Raw genomic sequence first — 20852 nt, forward strand, 5'->3', positions numbered from 1 at the left:
TCCTTGACTTTGCGTCCAGACTTGTTGAACACAGCTCCCAGGTTTGTCTCAAATCATGTGGTAGAATCAGGAATGCTGATCAGAGTTTGTAATGGTTTTGTACTTCACACTGAAAGCGTTGATAAAGCTGTGAAAATGTCATGTGAGTGTGGCATTTGGTTTTGAAAATGTTTGTTTCATGTGTGTTCTCTTTGGGTGAGTTAATGTGAACATGTGTGAACATGCCAGACTCATAAAAAGTGGTTTAACTTGATCCAGGGATTTGACTTTACACCTGTAATATCTTACAGATTTGATATGAATCAAATGATTCAGCATTTAATGGAAAAATTCATCATTCAGCGAGCGACAACCAAGCTGTGCCCTGCAGATTACTTAGAAGTCAGAGTTTAGATTTTGGTGAAATATAGCTCAGTCTCTTTAAAATCTTGCACTTTATACTTTACACAGCTGGCTGGTGGTTTTACAACATCTGGACCAGGAGAGAGATGAAGAGGGATGAGGAAGCTCTGAGTGGAATTTAGAGTGAAAAAAAAACAGAAAAAAAAGAAAAGAACAGGTGCTCTTTGGTGAGGGTGCCACAATGGATTTGAAAAATACCAAGGGAGCTCTGTTTTGACAAGAAGTTTAAATGGCTTTATTTAATAAACATGGCCAGATACAAATATAAAAGGTTAAAAAGGCGAAGACCAACGGGTTTCAGCTCTAGTGAGCTTCATCAGGGTTGATGATGATGTTGAACTTCAGCATCAGGAGACTTCTCTGCAACCAGAAAGAATCACACAAGTCCAAACTGAACATCTGCATCTAAAACATTTGAACACTTGAAGAGAAGGACAGATGGCAGGAGTTTCCCATCAGACTACAGGTGTTACAGATGTTGCAGTGACGCATCATGACCAGCAGGGGGCAGAACAAAGCAGACCACAACCTCACCACAGAGAGAGAGAATGAGTCAAGTGTGGTGTCGGTGATCTCCACTCTTCACCCAGCTAGTTGGTGCATAAAGGACAGTGGTTTGACAGAGACCAGACGGGACTTAGAGCAATAAGGTCAACATGTTGGAGTTTCTTGTGAATTTGTATTTTTGACTAAACCAAAAAGAACCACAGTTTCCAACGGTTTCTGAATGAATGAATGATTGATGTGAAGGGATGATTGTCCAACCAGCTATGTGTGTGTGAGGGAGGGGACAGCTGTTCAGACACGCTTGATGAGACAGAAAGTAAGATGTTCAGTCTCTATTGATCAGACTTGATGAGAGCAGCAGCATCCTCGTGGTCTCTCAGCTCCACTCGTTTCTACTATGGTTTTATTCCTCCTGTTCCTGCTTCTTCACTTCACTGAAGCTTCAGATCAAGGTGAGACTCACTGGGGTGTATCATTCAAAGTCGTTTAAAAAGTGTTTGATTGTTAAAAAAAAGCTGAAAAGCGTCGTGTGATTGTTCAGAGAGTGAGTGAGTGAGTGAGAGACAGACAGAGAGAGAGAAAACCTATAACACTCACACGACTTGAGAGCAGACAAGGAAGACAGTAAAAAAAAAAAGCGCTATATAAATGTACACCATTATTATTATTATTATTATTATTAGACATGAGACAGGTGTGAGTGAGTGAGTGAGTGAGTGCCCCCGTGTCGGGCCGCGCCGCCTCGGTCCCCTTGAGCTTGTGTGTGTCTGCGTGTGTGGAGGGATGACAGAGGTGAAAAGAGGGAGCTGACGGTGTAGGTTGATTATGTTCATTTTGTCTTCTCGTTTATATTAGTTTTTTTTTTTTCTTGTGTTCAGACAATAAAATCAAGACTGATGTTACCTGCTTTGACAGTTTCATCTCGACTGTGAGACACTTCTGAGGAAGACTGGAGTCACAGTCGAAACTGTCAAGCAGGTAACACATTTCACCCCAGTGAAGTTAGTTTTAAGTTGGATATTTGACAGACATTCGCTCCTTCTCAATAGCCTACATTAACAATTCATAGAAAATATAAGATGTGTTCAAATGCAATAAAAACAGGTGAGTGTCATAGAGGAGAGTTAGATCTACCATCCTGTGTTGATTTTGAGCCAACAGGTCACATGACCTGGGAGTTATTGAGCTCTAACGCTCATATTTACAGTATAAAATATATTTTAAAAAATCATATGAAATATTAACACTAGAACCGCCGTGAGGTCATTTTGACCTCTCTCGCTTCTTAAAATGCACGTAACTCTGTTTGCGTAAAAACCCTATGTCTCCCAGTCGGTGACTTTTCCTAAAAGTGTGTTCTTCATCATCTTATGCGTTTTCACGATTCTAGTATAAAAGAGAACGAAAAAAAGAGTGATTTTACCTAGAACCGCCAAGAGGTCATTTTGACCTCCATTCATTCTAATGCAAAAATGCTAAATGCACTGCATTTATATAGCCATATACATTATAAAGCCAGCCAGACACACAACTCAAAACACTTTATGGTAATGCTTCACATTCATATACAGTACATACACATACTTTATCAAAAATAACAATAGTCGTTGCTAGGCAACCAATATAGACGACTCTTTATTTTTCTATTTTTCGAACAGTGTGTATATAAAAAATTATAAAAAAGATTTTCCAATCATTGCAATCTGGGCTAAAGAATGTCCATTTAGTCACTCAGTTTGTCAGTTAGTTAGTTAGATAGTTAGTTATTTAGTTAGTCATTTTGACCTCATCCCACAACACAACAGGAGTTCAGATATTAGAAAGTTGTCAAACAGTTAAAACAGGTGTCAAACAGATAACAAATGAACATTACTCATAAATATTGAACATAACAGGACATGACAGTCCCTTGCTCTCATGAGAAATGGACATGAATTCAGAAATTTGTAACTATTTTGAAAATTTTTATATACACACACTGTTCGAAAAATAGAAAAATAAAGAGTCATCTATATTGGTTGCCTAGCAACGACTATTGTTATTTTTTGTAAAGTATGTGTATGTATATGAATGTGAAGCATTACTATAAAGTGTTTTGAGTTGTGTGTCTGGCTGCTTATATAATGTATATGGCTGTATAAATGCAATCCATTTAGCATTTTTGCATTAGAATGAATGGAGGTCAAAATGACCTCTTGGCGGTTCTAGGAGTACATGGAGTGTTGGCGGTTCTAGTGTTAAATGTGTTTAAATGCAATAAAAACAGGTGTGTGTCATAGAGGATAGCTCTACCATCCTGTGTTGATTTTGAGTCAACAGGTCACATGACCTGGGAGTTATTGAGCTATAGGTCTAATGCTCATATTTACAGTATAAAATAAATTAAGAATTCATGTGACCTGTTGACTCAAAATCAACACAGGATGGTAGAGCTAAGCCTCCTCTATGACACACACCTGTTTTTATGGCATTTAAACACATGTAGTATTTTATATGAATTTTTAATGTATTGAGAAGGAGCGAATGTCTGTCAAATATCCAACTTAAAACTAACTTCACTGCGGTACATATTTCTTGATTTTATTGTCTGAACACAAGGAAGAAAATAACTAATGAGCTGACGGTGTATTGTCTTGAAATTACCGACCAAGTCGTGGACTTTACTTTCACTTTCGTCGGCTTACTACGACGTGTAGGAGCGGTGAACGGTTTTGAGAGGGCCACGGGAGCTACGGCCGGTTTTGCCATCTCTGTCAACATGGGAATCAAACCCACGATCTTAAGGTCAAGACAGAGCTGATCAGACAGACACATGATCATCTTTCTATAAGCACTTTTTCGCTCTTTTTTTTCGAAAGATCGCTAATTAACTTACCCGCAGGTTTTTTGAGGTTTACCACCGGCTGGTTAAATTATTTTTAGGAGATAAATGTTGGTCTCATTGATGAAATCTAACAATTGTGGCAGTAGCAGTTTGTTTGAATGAAAAGTGAAGCTTCATGTGTGTTAACTGTTACTGGACAGAAGAGCAGCCCAGCCTCGGGACTCTGTACAGAAATCACCCCATTTAACGTCACAACAATAAATAAATGTTTTACAATGAACACATCAGTCTGCATTAAATTTTATCATTATTGTTATTTATTTATTTTATGTAATATGGTTACGGTTACCCAAATCTCTGTTTTTCTCTGTTTACATGCAAACGTTTTCCAAAATCTCCACTCTGGCCGGAGTTTTAAAAAAGCATTGTTTTCAGGGGCGATTTCTCCGTTTGTGTCTAAATGGAGGGTGCAAATGATGGTTAATGTCTCCGTTTTTAAAAATAACCGGTTACGTATAAACGGGGCCTGAGAGTCATGTCATGTGGATATGGACCTGTTCACCATCAGCTGCTTTTCTCTGAACGGAGCTCTTTCCTGTTTGTGTTCAGGTCTGAACACAGTGAAGGAGGTGAAGCCTGGAGACGACGTCCTCCTGGACTGTCACAGCCCCAGACCGGGTGTCATCTCCCTGGTGGAGTGGAGCAGAGCAGACCTGGACTCGGACGGCTACGTCTACTTCTACCGAGATGAGCGGGAGTACAGGAAGTTCCAGCATCCGTCGTTTATGGACCGAGTGGAGCTGAGAGACCCGACGATGAAGGACGGAGACGTGTCCGTGTTCGTGAACCACGTCACCTCCAACGACACCGGGACGTACCAGTGTTACGTTTCTACCATCAACAACAACGGGCGCAGGAAAAGAGAGTCAGTCAGCAGAACCATCGAGCTACTGGTGGTGGAGAAGGACTCAGGTGAGTAAGAAGACTTGAGAGTGTTTGTGTTTGGTCCAGATGTTGTTGATGACGGTGCACCTTACGTCCCTCAGGTTTACCGCAAAGTTTTCCGAATTAAATCCATGTGTGTCTTTGGGTTATAAAACAGAAAAAAACAATAAGATTCTTTTTACTTTGTTTAGTGGGTTGGGTCAGAGAGTCTGGCCTCATAAACCAGCCGCTCCCGGAAATGCAATTCATTTCATTTCTGAGGGAGAGTCTGGCCTCATCCCCGTTGTAAGCGTTTGGCGCTTCTGAAACCCTCAGAAGGCCGAGCCAATCAGCGTCGCCGCTGTGATTGACACAGCGCGTTGGCCAATCAGGGACCGACTGGTGCAAAGCCCTGTCACTACACCAACTTGCTGATTGGCTGAATGGGGTTGTCTGTCAATGCTTCTACTCCCGCCCACCCCAAACGCTTACAGGGGGAATGAGGCCAGACTCTCCCTCAGAAATGAAATGAAATGAATTGCATTTCCGGGAGCGGCTGGTTTACGAGGTTACAGAGAGTCCAGACTCTGGTGAGTCTTGGTGCTTCCTTGGTTGTTTAATGAACCTGAACCTGATGTTTCGTGTTTTGTCCAGATGTTGTTGCTGATGTTGACTTTGTAGGAAACAGTAGGTCATCTCCTCCCTGACGGCTGACAACTGAACTTTTTCTCTCTGCAGGAGAAGTTCAAGGACTCACCTGGAGCAGAGGAGTCGTTGGTGGATCTGCAGCAGCTCTGATCCTTGTTGTTGCTGCTGCTGCTGTAGTTGTTGTTGTTGCACGACACAGGACACATAAGCAGCAGAGTCCAGCTGTGCGTTGTGGTGACCCCTCCTTGAACTGCCACCTTACCGTGGTGGAGGGTTTGAGAGCTCAGAACCCTGATGAGTCAGACTAAGAGCAGTTCATAGTCAAAGAATAAACAATAAATGTTAATAATTATCAGGTATTCGTGGGTTTTTCTTTCTATTTCTGTTTGACACTGATGCAGATTTTAATGACTCTTTATGTAGCAGAGAATTGTGAGTTCAGTACCTGCCACTTCCTGATGGTTGAGCAGCTTCTTCTTCTTTATTTTTTATATATATATTTTTTGGGCGTTTTATCGCTTTTATTAGATAGTGCAGTCGAGAGGGAACAGGAAATGTTGATGCAGAGAGAGAGGAGTAACACCTCTGGCCTGCTCAACCTGCTGTGCTGCTTGACGCCTCGGTTGAGCAGCTTCTTGTCAAACTGCAACACCTTTACCAGCAGTGCAACGCCTCTGCTGAGAGCGACTGTGTTTCTTTTAAACACCCCCATGTCTCATTGCCCAGAAAAATATAAAGCCTTGGGGCGTCGTGTGGCGTAGTGGTTAGAGCAGGCGCCCCATGTACAGAGGCACAGTCCTCGCTGCAGTCGGCCCCGGTTTGGATCCCGCGTTGGGTGCCATTTGTTGCGTGTCACTCCCCCTCTCTCTGCTTCCCGTTTCCTGTCTATCTCAACTATACTATCAAGATATCGTCATATCTGCACTGACGTTTAGTTGACTTATAAATGTTTGGAGTTTGTTTACGTCAAGTTTTCCATGTTTTTTTCTTTGTTTCTTGCGCCACCTACAGGCCTGTTGGATATACTCCAGATTTTAGAGTCGTTTTGAGTGGATTTGTGTGCACACAGATATTTAAATGCCATGTTTTATGGGAAACCTTTAGAGGAGGAACAAGGATAAGATAATTATGAGGAAGAATGTGTTAGTGCCTGTGAATTACACGGCTTCATAGGAATGAGGAAAAGCTGAGTTATGTGTGAAGTTAAAGACATGGTAGGCTCTTCATACAGAGAGGAGAAGAGCCTGGTGTCTGTTCACTCTGAATTTTGTCTGGATTCTGGTTCTGGTCTAGAGAGCCAATCTGGAATTCACCAAATGTATCAAAGTAAAAGTGTTCACCAAAATAAAACGAGTTAAAATAGACAATAACTTGTAATACAGTTGGTTAACATAATGGCTCAGGGATTTTCTTGTAAATTATATTATTTAAATTATAAAGTTTCACGGCATTTTTATTAGATTGGTACTTTTATTTTGAGGGGAAAAGCCTGTCTCTCTCGCCCTGGTTCCGGTTGCTTACCAGAAAAGCCACTAAATGGCCCCAGACGACATACAGAAACAAAAAGTAAAGTTATCACATGACCTGCAGGAAAAAATTCCTTAACATAAACTATTTCAAAATGAAAGCAGTCTCCTTCCTCAACATCCTGTTACCTCATTGTTCCTGATTAACAAATGCCATTGTTGTATTTCTCAGTAAAACTCACCACACCTTAGGAATGTCCCTCCCTCAGAATCATTACCTCATCTATCTGTGAGTAATAATGTCGGCAGCAATAAAGGTCCATGTCAGGCTTACAATAAGCTTCATTGTTTGTTTCCCTCCTCTTTCTGTTCACTTTCAGTCTCTTCTCATTGGTTGTTTTATAGTGAAGCGCCTTGAAACTGTGTCTTTGAAATAAATAAAGTTATTATTATTATTATAATCATTACATCCACTTCAGCAGTGGACCGTCCAATGTCCTGTTCGGACCAGGTGAGAACCAGGCTGTGGTGTTGAGCCAGACATGGACGCTCAGTGATCACAGGTCAACTTTAGACTGACTCGTCCTCCCACAGTGATGTCGGGAGGTTTGATTACATGCTTCATCTCAGAATGAAACAAGGAACAGAAAGTCACAAAAGTTCCCAGTATCATATCATCTTCTAGTCTCGTAAACCAGCCTCTCGCGGAAATGCATTTCATTTCATTTCTCGGGAGAGTCTGGCCTCATCCCCATTCTAAGCGTTTGGACTGAAACCCTCAGAAGGGTGATTGACACAGCACGTTGGCCAATCAGGGACCGACTGGTGCAAAGCCCCGTCACTACACCAACTTGCTGATTGGCTGAATGGGATTGTCTGTCAACGCTACTACCAAAGATATTAAACCGTCTTTGCTACTACTCCCGCCCAGCTACCGCCCACCCCAAACGCTTAGAGGGGGGATGAGGCCAGACTCTCCCGAGAAATGAAATGAAATTCATTTCCGCGAGAGGCTGGTTTACGAGGCTAGTAATCTTCTGCTTCCTCCTGCTTCTCTCTGCTTCCTTAATTACACTTTGATCTGTACAGATCCAATCAGCAGCTCTGCTTTTAGAAACGGTTTGAACTTCCGCAATTGTTGAACTTTTGATCAAAGCATTCAGTCATGTCATGACATTTCAAGTTTCCAGGGGCTGAACTCCAGGTTGTCATGGTTACTGGACGATGCACTAAAGGTGCAGATTATCTGGACACTTGGTACCTGTGACATCTCCTTATCTCTGGATACTGAGCGTCATTACGTTAAAATAATAAAAATAAAAGTACAGCCTTCCTTTCTTTTGTTCTTTCTTAAACAAATGCTGTGTCAGGAAACAGTTCTTGTAACTGTCTGTGTCTCCACCTCTTTCGTCACACTAACTGATCGAAAATCAGTGGTTTGTCCTGTCAGCTCATGGGCTGCAACCTGTTTCACACAGCTGCTGTTCAGTCACATGTTTTAAATATTAAACTGACACACACATCAATTTCAAACTTTTCATTTCTCCAAGTTTTCATTTAGTTAGGTGTTTGTTTTTTTGTTTTTTTAATTTTGTGATATTTCAACACACAAACACAAAGACAAAAGCATCCAACTCACAGATAAACATGAGGATGGATGTGCCTTCAAGAATTAGTGAACAGCAATGTTTACAACAGCAGAGTCACAATAAACTCAGAGCCCGTCCACACAAATACAGATTTTGTGAATCTGCTGTTACGCCCAGGGTCTAAGGTTGCAACATAAGGTGGGCTCTCCACCTCTCTCACTGATAACAAATAATAATGCCAGCACCACTTGAATCACAGATACACAGGTCACCATTTCACATAGTATAGCTCAACAATAGAAATGACAAGGACACATGGTGGGTGCTGGCAGTGCAGTTGTTTCACCCACATTTTTTTTTGCTGTGTTATAATTATTTTATTTCCACACCTGGGTTGCATCTCAGGCTTGATTTGTGGGGTGGGACCAACTGACTATATGAATGAAATGTTTGCTTTGCCTTGTTATCCTGACGAAGATCCACAGGGATCAAAACGTTGATCTTTCCACAATAAACAATAGAGGAGCGTGATACAGACTCCACTTCCTTTTTTTCTCTGAGTTTACTTTGTTGGTCCCGCACCTGTAGTATTTTGGATGTGCGTGCTCCACTCCACTTTTGTAATTATTTCCTCCCCTACAGTTTCAGTTTTATTTGACAGAAGGAACAGAAATTTAGTAAGTTCCCCATTAGCATAATCTACAGGATCAGATCATCACTTCTGCTTCCTCCTCTGGTCAGATCACTTTCTCTTTTTCTACCTCAACTGTACTACACACTTCAACTACATAACCACATACACAACACTTTGATCTGCACAGATCCAATCAGCAGCTCTGATTCTTCTTTCAGAACCTTAGAACTTTAGAAACTTTCACTTTAGAAACAGTTTGAGGCGTTTAACCTCCTTTGTTGAACCTAGATTAAAATATTGTTGCAGACAGTGTTGGAAAGATTACTTTGGAAATGTAGTCGGTTACAGGTACAAGTTACCCTAATGAAAAAGTAATAGTAGTGTAACTATTTCAATTACTTTCTCAAAGTAATGTAGCCAAAATTATTGCATTTAATTACATTTCAATTACTTTTCAATTACTTTACTTTTACTTTTCTTAATTTTGAATGAATGCTCTCAACTGTTAACCATTTTCACACCTAATAGTGTGTTAACCCTTCAGCAATAACTTAAAGGACAATTCCGGGCAAATTCAACTCTGGGCTGTATTTTCCTAAAATTTTAGGTCTAAAAGAAGGAATCTGAAGGTTTTTAGTTTAATTGCTCCTGTTTTGCGGTAGTTGTGTCTGTCCCCGCATCGCCACGGCAGCAATGAATGGGAGCGGATTGAAGTTCTGCTGCTTAGGCTGTTTCCATCCCTCAAAGCCACAGACAGCGTCAGATGGAGACTCAAACATGCAGCCAGAAGTTTATTTACTTCAAGCAAGTCCAGAGTTGATATTCCTGTGTTTATGACACAAACGGGAGCTTCCGACTGCACCTGAACACACCGAGCGTCAACTTGGGTCTCGCGTGAGACTCTGAATTAGATCTAGTTTTACAAACATGTCGGCTTGCTTGAAGTAAATAAAACTTCAAAAACACTAACGTCTCCTCCTCTCTAGTGACTGACAGGAGTTCCTGTTTGTAATGTGGGAACAGGTTTGATTGGAGAACAACTGCACCAACTTGTGGTCGCTAACATCAACTGCACTGAAGTCACATTCATGTCACAATTACCACATCCTCAAATCTCAAACAAACAGGAATCAGTGGGTTGATATGTGAGGTCATGTGCTGCCCCCTGCTGGAATAACTCTTTTATTATTTCAGTTTAAGTATAATTGTGTGTAAAACGATGCAAACAACTGTTAAAAGATCTTTCAATAACTCCTGTTCATGGATTATTGATATTGCTCATATCCTGTCATTATTTGATGTTACTGTTATTTTTTGTATTTTGTATTTATTAATTTCTCCCCATTTTGATTTAGTATTTTTTTCAGTTTTGTGCATATTTCAACACAAAGACAAAGACATCAAACTCACAGATGAACATGAGGATGGTTTATTAACGTTTATTAAGAATCAGTGAGAGTGAACAAAGCGACAGGAGAAGAAAATGTTCAAAATCGTAGTTTTTTCTTTCAGATTAATTAAAACATTTATTCATAAAATCACTGAACTAAAAAATTATATTGAAACAAAATGTCACATCAGGTGAATAAGAGCTGATAAACACCTGTGTGACATCACTGATCCGCCTCCCCCGCTTTAGGAGGCATGGCCACGCCCCAGGGCATGCTGGGTAAATAATGTGCCAGCCACTCCCCCCAGCTGCTCCTGGGCTCCTCCCCCATCTCTCCTCCTCCTCCTCCTCCTCCTCCTCCTTCTCCTCTTTTTACCTCCCACCCCCCGACCACCCAGTCCAGCTCCTCCCTCCCTCCCCCGTCCTCACTCCTCTCCTCCCTCAGAATCACACTGTAGCGCTTCCTGGACACTCCTCCTCCTCCTCCACCTCCTGCTCCTCCTGCTCCTCCTCTTCCTGCTCCTCCTCCATCCTCTGCCGACACCCTGCACTCCTCCATCACATCCTTCCATCCGTCTATCTCCTCCTCCTTGCTCAGCAGGCGGTACAGCGTCTTCCTGTACACTCCTCCTCCTCCTCTTTCTCCTTCATCCTCCCCCTTCACCTCCTCCTCCTCCTCCCTCCTCCTTTTCGCTCCCGTCGGCTCCAGGGTGACCACAGGTGTTTCTTTGCCTCCCTCTCCCTCTCCTCCTTCTCCTCTTCCTCCTCCTCCATCCTCTGCCTCTCTGTGGATGAACAGAACGGAGCGATACAGCGCCATCACTCCTCCTCCTCCTCCTCCTCCTCCTGCCGCCTCCTTCTCCTCTACCTTCCTGCTGTACGTCATCAGCATCACCCCGTCTCCTCCTCCTCCTCCTCCTCCTCCTCGTCTGTTTGCCAGCGCCACGCTCAGCGGCCTGTACACCCTCCGGTACCAGACGATCATCTTCACGAGCGTCACCGCGCTGCACGCCGCCGACGCCGCGCACAGCAGCAGGCACGCCGCGAACAGCCAGATGCAGAAGACGCCCGCGGCCGCCGAGGAACTCGCCGCGTCGCCGCCTCGCTGCCGCACGTCGCCCGCTTTGTCCAGGGAAGGGTTAGTCGTGGTCGCGGTTGTGGTCGTGGTTCCTTCGGTTTCGAGCATCCAGCCATCGTCGTAATCATCGGGTTCGGTCGTCAGAGTCAGAGACGTTGTCGTGGGTGCAGCCGTCGTGGTCGCTGGTCTTCCACCTGAAGCTCTGGGAGGAGGATAAGATGGAGTCGCCACCTCGGACCATTCAACGAAACTGGTGAACGTTTGGATCCAGGACCACGTGACTACTCGGTGGTACACCGTGTGGGGCAGTAACGCAACGTCCGTGAACGGAGCGGGAGCTGGAGTGGAGGCCGGTGTAGGAGGAGCAGGAGGAGATGTAGCAAAGGCAGGTATAGGAGGAGCAGATGTAGGAGGAGGAGGTGTAGGAGGAGGAGGTGTAGGAGGAAGAGGTGTAGGAGGAGGTGTAGGAGGAGCAGATGTAGGAGGAGCAGATGTAGGAGGAGGAAGTGTAGGAGGAGCAGATGTAGGAGGAGCAGATGTAGGAGGAGCATATGAAGGAACAGCAGGAAGAGCAGAAGGAAGAGGAGCAAGAGTAGGAGGACGAGCAGCATAAGGATCAGGAGGGTAAGTTGTTCCTTCATAAGACGGAGACGCCTGGTCAACGTCACCACCTGGAGACGAACACAGATCCGATTCCTCCAGATTCAGGACGGGTGTACCTTTGTGCGCCGGTGGAGAATCGCACACCTGTCAACAGACAACAACCGGTCAAAAAAAAAAAAGGGGGGGAATTGACGGCAAAAGTCAGAGTCATTTTGGTGGATTTTCAATAAACAACCGGCGGTCGACCTCAAAGCTCGGATTGGAAACCTGTTTAAAGCTGCTAACGATCGGCTTCTGACCGCAGTGGGAATGTGTCACCTAGAGCACTGGAAAAGAGAGTAACGACAGCATTGGTCCAATGGAAGCGCCTCCTGGTGGAGGAATATGGGTATTGCAAGAACAATTGCAATTGCCCAAGAACCGACATCTCTGCATTGTTGGTGAATGAGCCAGTGTGGTATTTTCAATAATTTAAGGACATTTATAGATCACCCACGTTAATAGCATCATTGAGGACCTTTTACAGGTCAACATTAACACATAGGCGAGTAAAAAAAACAACCCAAAAAACAGTTGTCTATATTAATGTTTCAATCTACATTTTGTAATAAAGTATAATTTGATATGACCAAGACACCTAAAAACAAAAACACGGCCGTTTTCATTAATTTAGAAGCAAGTGGGCAACACACATACATTGGAGTGAATGAGTTTTCTGGGCGCTTTTGCAATACCCATATCCTGCCACTAGGGGCACAAAACCCTTACCACGGGAGTCAATGGTGGTGTCGTTACTCTCTTATTCCAGTGCTCTAGTGTCACCGACCCGCGTCAAACGACTCTGCAATCGAGGGTTTTAATCGGCTTGCAGTGGGAACGTTAACCCGCTATTTTTATGTTTTGTCCTTGTCCCTAATTCACATGCAACAGGGAAAATCGAATAACTGACGGTATCTCCTCCTCAAGACTAGGTGGAGATATGCATCATTTCAGCAGGTTAATACGGACCCCAGACTTAGAGTTCTCAACTTCAGTTCCCGACAAGACGCGCCGGACCGGGTCCGGGTTCGGGCTGAAAATAGGCTGTAGCCTACAAACGACTCGGGTCGGTCCACAAGCTTCCTTTTTTTTCTTTCTAGTTATAAAACACATGTGTGAAATGCACTCAATTGGTGCTGACGGCGCTTTTTAAAATTTCGTTCGCTGGGTTCGGACCGGCTTCTGTGCTACAGTCTGTCTCGTACCTATGCATTGCCCAGTTTCAGTCAGATTAAGGCGCATACGCAGAAGAAAATCGTTAATCAATCGCATTATCTGGGTGTCTTAGTCGGATCTGGAGAAGTCCGGTATTAGTCGGACTAATGTGTTTACATGAACTTCAGTTGTCCAGTTATAGTCAATAATAATAAGGCAATAATTCCTTTTTTCTTTTCAACTGTCATGTAAACGTACTGCGTGACGCTGTGCCAGTTGTGATTCGTACAAGACGCTTTGCTCGCACTGGCAGGACAGCGAGATCGGAGAGAGCAACTCGTGATCTGTTATTATGCCGATTGTAACTGAGAAGACCAGTGCTTTGACCCACTAACGTTAGTGGGAAAGCAGCATGTCCGCTATTCAGAAAATTTCCGAAGGACTGTCATTCTGAATTTCCGAGGGGCCGCCATTCTGAAGGTGTCAATCGCGGTGTTTTATTTTGAAGGGTTAGCGTTACGACCGGATTCTCTTGTGTTTCTTTGTTTGACTTCCTCCCCGATGCGATCGCTCGCGGAAAATACACCAGATGAAACGATCGCTGCAGGGCGCGAGCCGGCGGCGCATCTGGTGTGTGTGAATGACAAAATTAGTTAACATGGCCGGTGTGTCCCCGGCCGGCTAATAATGTACAGTGGGCTAATATACAAGACAAAAAAGATACCAATGTGCACCCCTCCCGGGATTCGATCCCTAGTCACCCACTGTACTACCAGAACAGACAGCACATCTAAAGCCGCGTTTCCACTACATGGTACCGGCTCGACTCGACTCGACTCGGCCTTTTTGCGTTTCCATTACGTAAAGAATCTGGAACCCGGTACTATTTTTTTAGTACCTGCTTCGCCGCGGTTCCAAAACGGGTGAAGCGGTACTAAAATGTGACATGTAAACATTGCAGACCGCTGATTGGTCAGAGAGTCGTCACCAGCGGCCGCGGGTCATCAGATATCACCGCATTTCAATTAATAAATGTTTTAAAATGAACAAACTACGCAAGTCTGGTCACTTTTCCGCTGTTTTGCTAACCCCCCCTCCCTCTGGCCATGTGGATTTGTTTACAAACGAAGTCGGCGAAAAATCAATACTGAGTGGATAACGATATAACACATACGATGTTACGACGTGTATGTAAGGGATATACATACAGGATGTATGGAAACTTTTCGAAATGGCACGCCTTTCAGGGTCGGAATGGCGCCGTTTTTCCAAAACAATAAAAGGCCGGCATTCCGAAACATGAAAGTAAACATTCGGAATGGCACACTGGAACTGAGTCTCCTATTGGCTGGTGAAGCTCCCTGAAGGTTCAGGTGCAGCCTGAAGTCGAGACTACTCGTCTACTCACCACACTCTCTCCATCGGGAGTGACGATAGGGCCGTCCCGGGTGTAGACGTTCAGTTCGTAATCATCAAGGTATCTACGCAAGTAACCAAGGGAACAGGAGCAGGCCCAGGGATTGGCTGAGAGAAAGAGATAGGGCACTTCCTCTTTGGGGCTAAACCAATCATCTGGCATCACTTTGATCTGAAACCAAAAAAAAACACAATTGGTCAAACTCCGCCCCCTTCAGGCAAAAAGGTGAACAGCAGCTGTGGGTTTTGTGCTGAACTACTCGAGGCCTCCTTTACTCTGTTCTCCCACCTTGTTGATCTCCAGGTATAGGGTTTCTAGGACTGGAAGGGGGCGGAGCATGAGTCCAGGGAGCACCTTGATCTGATTGGATGACAGCTCCAGGATCTGGAAGGTGACAGTATGAGAAAACATTTACGCGCTTTGTTTGGACTTTGTTCATCCGGTCAAGATTCAAGAGTTAAAGAGGAACTATGCAAGTCCGGTTGCTTTTCTGCTGTTTCTTGACCCCTGTTTTCAACGAAGCTGATGAGAAATCAATCCATGGAGCGGTGGATAACGTTATTTATCATCTACCATGTTACCAAATTTCCCTGAGCGGGACAATAAAGTTTATCGTATCGTATTGTATCGTATCGTATCTTACAAGTCATTGATTTAACCAGAACTAGGACTCTGAGGGTGGTTACGGTAAAAATGTAAGCATAGTTTAGTTACAAATCCTGCATAGTTCCTCTTTAAGGCCTGTTCGTAAACTCCTTAAGAGGAGAGACATTTTTTCGTTTTCTCGAGGCAGCATGAATAAGAAATAAGTTAGTTCTGGCATTCAGGGCATTTCACACAACATTTCATACTTCAGGAGAAACTCAAGCGCAGAACTCCTGGGAGTTCCTCATACAGTACGTGCACGCTAAGGGAATCCCTGTGGGAATCTAACTGTTACCACCACTACAACGACAAAAACAATGGAGGAGATGACATTTTTTTTGTTGATTGAGCAAGACAAGGAGGATTTACTGATATTCTGCACAGTTGCGGAGAAGATGGAAAGAAGGTGGCATGTCCAACCTCTCAATATGAATTTTTTTTTGCCTTTTTTATTTGATAGTACATAGTAAGATAGACAGGAAAGGGGGAGGCAGAGAGAGGGGGAAGGACATGCAGGAAAGGTCTGCCCGACGCAGGATTTGAACCGGGGACGTCTGCGTTGAGGACTGTAGCCTCTACATGGGGCGGCCGCCTTAACCACTGCGCCACTTCCGCCCACTGACCAATCACACAATAGTTGTCGGACACGAGAAAAAAGTTCTGCCCTGCTGATTTGTTGAGAACAAGCTGCGATTTTTTTCTCACAGCCCAGGGAGCGAGAACAAATTTCTTTCTTTCTTTCTTTCTTTCTTTCTTTCTTTCTTTCTTTCTTTCTTTCTTTCTTTCTTTCTTTCTTTCTTTCTTCTATGAACAGGCTTTTAATCTCGAATCCTGAACACACCACCTCCAATATCTTGTTCTTCAGTTATGAGTCCGTAACCTTGACGACTTTGGTTTCTCAATAATTTTAGCAAAGTTGTGGTAACACATGCTAATATGCTAACAGGCTGACGCTGACCTCCAAGCTGCTGAGTCCGGAGAAGGTGTTGTCGCTCAGGGAGCCGATGTTGTTGCTCTCCAGGTAGAGTTCAGTCAGACCGGGGCAGGCGGAGAAGGAGTGGTCGGCGAGGGACGTCAGCAGGTTCGAGCCCAGACGGAGGACGCGCAGGGTGGGCAGGACGGGGCCGGAGGTCGGGGTCACCTCTGGGACCTGGAGACCAGAGAACCGATTAGCTTTTGTAGTGTATTTTCTACCTCCTAATATGTTAAGTAATTTACCCTGAGAGTTATTGATGTGTTTAGTATATGAACGTCGTAATGAACGGTTTAGTATATGATCCACTTTAAATTATTTTCGTTTTACCTTTTGAACTATCTCACGACCCTCTCCAGGTGTGTTCTTTGCTTTCTTGAAGGTAAATGACCATTATAATATAAACCATGACTTTGTTCGGACTGAAGGCTATACTTAGGTAATTTTGTAGTTTAATATAGCTTAACGGTCAATTTCATAGTAATGTCATGTTTTCCATAAAGGCAAAAGATTACACATGCTTTTCATGCTTTGAATTATGACAATTATGACACAATTAATTGTTATTTCTAGACTAATTCTAGACATTATCACGTATATGATCCACTTTAAATTCTTTTCGTTTTACCTTTTGAACTATCTCACGACTCTCTCCAGGTGTGTTCTTTCTTTGCTTTCTTGAAGGTAAATGACCATTATAATATAAACCAAGACTTTGTTCGGACTGAAGGTTATACTACTGTATATAGGTTAGGTCACTTTTTCTGGACACCTGTAAGTGGTTTACCATACCTATGATTATGTCAGCCTGAAGGTCAAGATGTCAAATAACAGAGGGTAACTTGGACATGTTAGGTATTGTCTTAGCTTATGTCCATCTTGGTCAGTTACATTCTTTTGTTTTGGAGTTTTAAGAAACATATACTGTATAAGCTCTGGACTTTTGGCCAAGAGAGAGAGGTCTCATATTGGCTCCAGAGACTTCTCGAATATTCAGCTTTTTGACACTGTATCTTTTTTTGTAATAAACCATTTTTTTTACCATCTACAAAGAAGACGTGTCAGAGTGGTCATCATTTCATCAGCATCGACATCAAAATATACCACACTTTGATGTTGAAAGATGCCGGCCGAGTTGAAGCAGGTTTCTTTTTTTTTTTTGACACACCTTGTTGGCCGTGAGGTCGATCTCATAGATCTCTGTGAAGCTCTGGTAGGAGGACCAGGACAGGCTGGAGAACAGGTTCCTGGGAAACAAGAGCACCTTCAAGAGAAGAAAAAGATGTACAGGCTGTTAACTACGTGATAATGTCAACAAATAGCCTAGAAATAACAATTAAAGGTTGAATATGTAGAATATTTATTAAAAGCTATATTTTTTCAAAAATAATACATCCATGGGGCCTTTAGAGGGGTACAGAATGAAAGTATTGCTTTTCCATAAAAAAAAAATTTTTAGTCTGAATTATTATTTTTAATATTTTTGACGGGCTCGACAACTGACTTTCTGTCAACGTTCTGTTTACATTCGTACCTGCCTGTAGCCGACATGTGGCTCAACTCTCCGCTGTTTTCCTGCCTCCTCCCGGTCGGATGCGTTTGTTTCCAACCAAGCCTTTTTACTAATCAATCGGTGGATCAATGGATTATCATATACTTGTTAGGATGGGTGTATTTGTGTAGTCTTATCTGTCATAAACACGTTTATCGTCGCGGACTTTCGGTGCCACGGAGCTCCTTTTTTTTTTTTTTTTTTTCAACTTGACGAGAGCAGTGACAGCGGAGGCTCTGAGGCTCTGAGCAGCAGCGGTGTGGAAGACAGAGAGCCTCCACTGTCCCTGTAACAAGCTACAAGTCATTTATTATGCTGTTAATGACGGTAAAAATGAAACATAAGGTAAATATCCTGCTTAGTTCTCCTCCTCTGCTGTCCTCTGATCAGAGCGGAGTCCCTAGCAACGGCCCGTTTTACCTAGCAACGGTCTGGCAATCGACTACTGGAATTCTTTTTCTGTTGTTTTTCTTGTAATTCTACATAGTCAACCTTTAATTGTGTAGTAATGTCAAGAAGCTTAACGGTCAATTACATTAATGTCATGCTTTCCATAAAGGCCAAAGATTACACATGCTTTTCATGCTTTGAATTTTTCTCCACCAAGTCCTTGAAATTGACCGTTATTTCTGGGCTATTTCTACTCAATCAATCGTTATTTCTTGGCGATATTTGTCGGCATTAAAATATGAAATTGACCGTTATTTCTGGGCTATTTCAAGACATTATGACACAATTAATTGTTATTTCTAGGCTATTTCTAGACATTATCACGTAATGAATGGCCTGTGAATTAAAGGGTTACGGAAAACATTTATGGCTCCTGTCTTATCAGGCTTCAACAGGCCGCCTGTGGTTTCCAAATGTCAGTCAAATGCCTCGTCCAATCAACGCTCGGAAAAAGGTCGCTGTATTCCCGACAGGAAGTGGCCTGTGTTCACAGATAAATTTCCCCTTGTCATCGATAGTTTATTGAGTTTCATCAAATGTTTCAGTTTTATTGTTTATTTTCTTTCTTTCTTTTATTGTAATTCAATTTCATATTGTCATTCACTGTTTTACATCATGATGTCACTTTTACTTTAATGCAGCTGTAATGATAAAAAGCTATGGTTGTTTTAATTATTCAGTTGTTTTGTGTTTCAATTTCAATTTATTAGTTTTTTTGATTATTTTTTGTTAGTTGTTCATATATTACTAATTGATTAATATTCAGTGTTATAGTTCCATTATATAGTAATTTAACTACCCTAACTATGATATTTATTTTGTTTGGTTAACTAGTATTTTGTTTATTTTGGTTAACACTATGTTGTACATGACCGATGTAGATGATATAGACAGAACAGTGTGCATGTTTGTCTTTTTATATGTATATTTTTTAATCACTCTTATTTCATTAGATTTCATTAATCCGTCTTGACAAAAAGATAATAACAACAAACAAACACTTTCATTTTTCGAAGCATGTTTGTAGGCTATATCTGGTTACTTAGGTAACAAAGTCATGTGAATAACTAATTTCACAAACTTTAAAGGATTTAAACTATGGAAACCTGATGTGGTCAGACTCACAAATACACATGGGTCAATGACGTGATGCAAATGCATTAGAATTTAAATACAAAAGCAAAAACATATTTCAATTTACTCTTTTCAGAAGAAAGTATATTTTCATAAATCCTGTGTATAGGTGGATCAAATATTTAATATTTTATAATATTCTTTTTTGGTCAGACCATTTGACATCTTGAGGGACATTCAGTCTGACATTTGTTTAAAAAAAAAAAAAGGTTCAAATGACATTATACAAAATGTACATTTAAACTCTGATGCTTTTGAAACTATTTATTTAAATAATATTTATTTGTCTGACCCAGAGCTTCTGTGAAAGTTTTCCATATTGATCACAGATTTGAACGCTCAGTCCTGGTGTTGTCTATGACCCGACTTCTCTTGGTTACCTTGGTCGTGGTGGGTTCAAGTCCCGCCGGGATGTCGCTGAACCCGGCCGCCGTGCAGTTCTTTCTGGGCCGGTGGTCCTTGTCTCTGTCGCTGATGCAGCCGGTCACCGTCGCTGTAACCGTGGCAACGTGAGACAAGAGGAGGAGGAGGAGGAAGAGCTGCATCGTTAGAAGACCCTCAGCTGCTGGAAGTTTGTGTGTGTGTGTGTGTGTGTGTATGTGTGTGTGCGGAGAAACAAGACAGTGAAGAGGAATGTGTGTGTGTGTGTGTGAAGCAGGAAGTGTGATAAGACTGAGCTCAGTTCAGCTGAGTGTGTTGATACGAGACTCGTATGTGTCACTACTACATTTTCACGTTTCCTGTTCATCATATTTGCAGCTGAGCCCGAAGCCACAAAGCATCATGGGAACTAAATCTGTGACAACTGTACACGTGTCTCATCTACATTCTGCCTGGATCTAAGGCAATGCTTTGTCAAGACTGTTACTGCCTCATGTACATGTTGCATGTTTTCAATGCTATTCAATTTCAAATTCAAATTCAAATTTTATTTATTTATATGGCACCTTTCATGCTTAAAGGGACAACGAGGAGTTTCTCCATCGGCAGAACCAAAAATTCTGCGACAATAAAAAAAGTCTCATATTAATGTGGATGAATCTACATTACCCACATTTGTTAATATGTCAATTTTTGATAAATATATTGTTTTGTCTCTATCGTTATTGTCACTTTAAAGCAACACAAAGTGTAACTAAAAACAACAACGAAAAGAAAGAGAACCCAGGCAGAAGTGTGGCAGGCCCCCAGGAGACTATTAAAGTCAGTAAAAACTAAAGAATAAAACAGTAAGATAAGATAGAAAGTCTAAGATAAGATAAAAGGTATAAAAATCATAGAAAATAAAATAGATGAAATAAAATAAATATATAAAATCAGCTGAAATCATAGAAAATAAAGAGTAAATATGGTAAGTCCAAAAGCAACAAAAATAAAGGCTGCCACTGATCGCTGTCTTGAATATTTATATTGTACAGTTAG

At 42.3% G+C, this 20852-nt stretch overlaps 2 protein-coding genes across 2 annotated transcripts; one reads left to right on the forward strand and one right to left on the reverse strand.

Annotated features, from left to right (window-relative positions):
- The first annotated feature begins 1188 nt into the window (after positions 1-1188).
- On the forward strand, positions 1189-5455 carry LOC146968377 (uncharacterized). Its single transcript, XM_085760500.1, has 4 exons — positions 1189-1361; positions 4343-4705; positions 5312-5334; positions 5396-5455. The coding sequence occupies exons 1-4, from the start codon at positions 1307-1309 to the stop codon at positions 5453-5455; spliced, it is 501 nt and encodes a 166-aa protein (XP_085616626.1). The 5' UTR covers positions 1189-1306.
- A 5152-nt stretch (positions 5456-10607) lies between these two features.
- Positions 10608-20028, reverse strand: LOC146968378 (uncharacterized). The gene is made up of 6 exons (XM_085760501.1): positions 19811-20028; positions 17463-17558; positions 16280-16471; positions 14965-15060; positions 14668-14847; positions 10608-12209 (listed from the first exon to the last, which is right to left on the reverse strand). The coding sequence occupies exons 1-6, from the start codon at positions 19973-19975 to the stop codon at positions 10608-10610; spliced, it is 2331 nt and encodes a 776-aa protein (XP_085616627.1). The 5' UTR covers positions 19976-20028.
- Positions 20029-20852: the final 824 nt, after the last annotated feature.

This window comes from Trachurus japonicus, chromosome 18, assembly GCF_045865225.1.
Source record: "Trachurus japonicus isolate A0001 chromosome 18, Traja_1.0".
Taxonomy (NCBI): Eukaryota; Metazoa; Chordata; class Actinopteri; order Carangiformes; family Carangidae; genus Trachurus; species Trachurus japonicus.

What these genes read in the sequence shown, in the direction of transcription:
- LOC146968377 (XM_085760500.1), top strand. Translation starts at nt 1,307, where the DNA reads ATGGTTTTATTCCTCCTGTTCCTGCTTCTTCACTTCACTGAAGCTTCA. An exon ending in CACTGAAGCTTCAGATCAAG is followed by an intron (nt 1,362 to 4,342) that starts GTGAGACTCACT and finishes GTTTGTGTTCAG; the next exon opens with GTCTGAACACAGTGAAGGAG. An exon ending in TTGTTGCTGATGTTGACTTT is followed by an intron (nt 5,335 to 5,395) that starts GTAGGAAACAGT and finishes TTCTCTCTGCAG; the next exon opens with GAGAAGTTCAAGGACTCACC.
- LOC146968378 (XM_085760501.1), bottom strand. Translation starts at nt 19,975, where the DNA reads ATGCAGCTCTTCCTCCTCCTCCTCCTCTTGTCTCACGTTGCCACGGTT. An exon ending in TTGAACCCACCACGACCAAG is followed by an intron (nt 17,559 to 19,810) that starts GTAACCAAGAGA and finishes CTTCTCTTGAAG; the next exon opens with GTGCTCTTGTTTCCCAGGAA. An exon ending in CTCCCGATGGAGAGAGTGTG is followed by an intron (nt 12,210 to 14,667) that starts GTGAGTAGACGA and finishes GTCTGTTGACAG; the next exon opens with GTGTGCGATTCTCCACCGGC.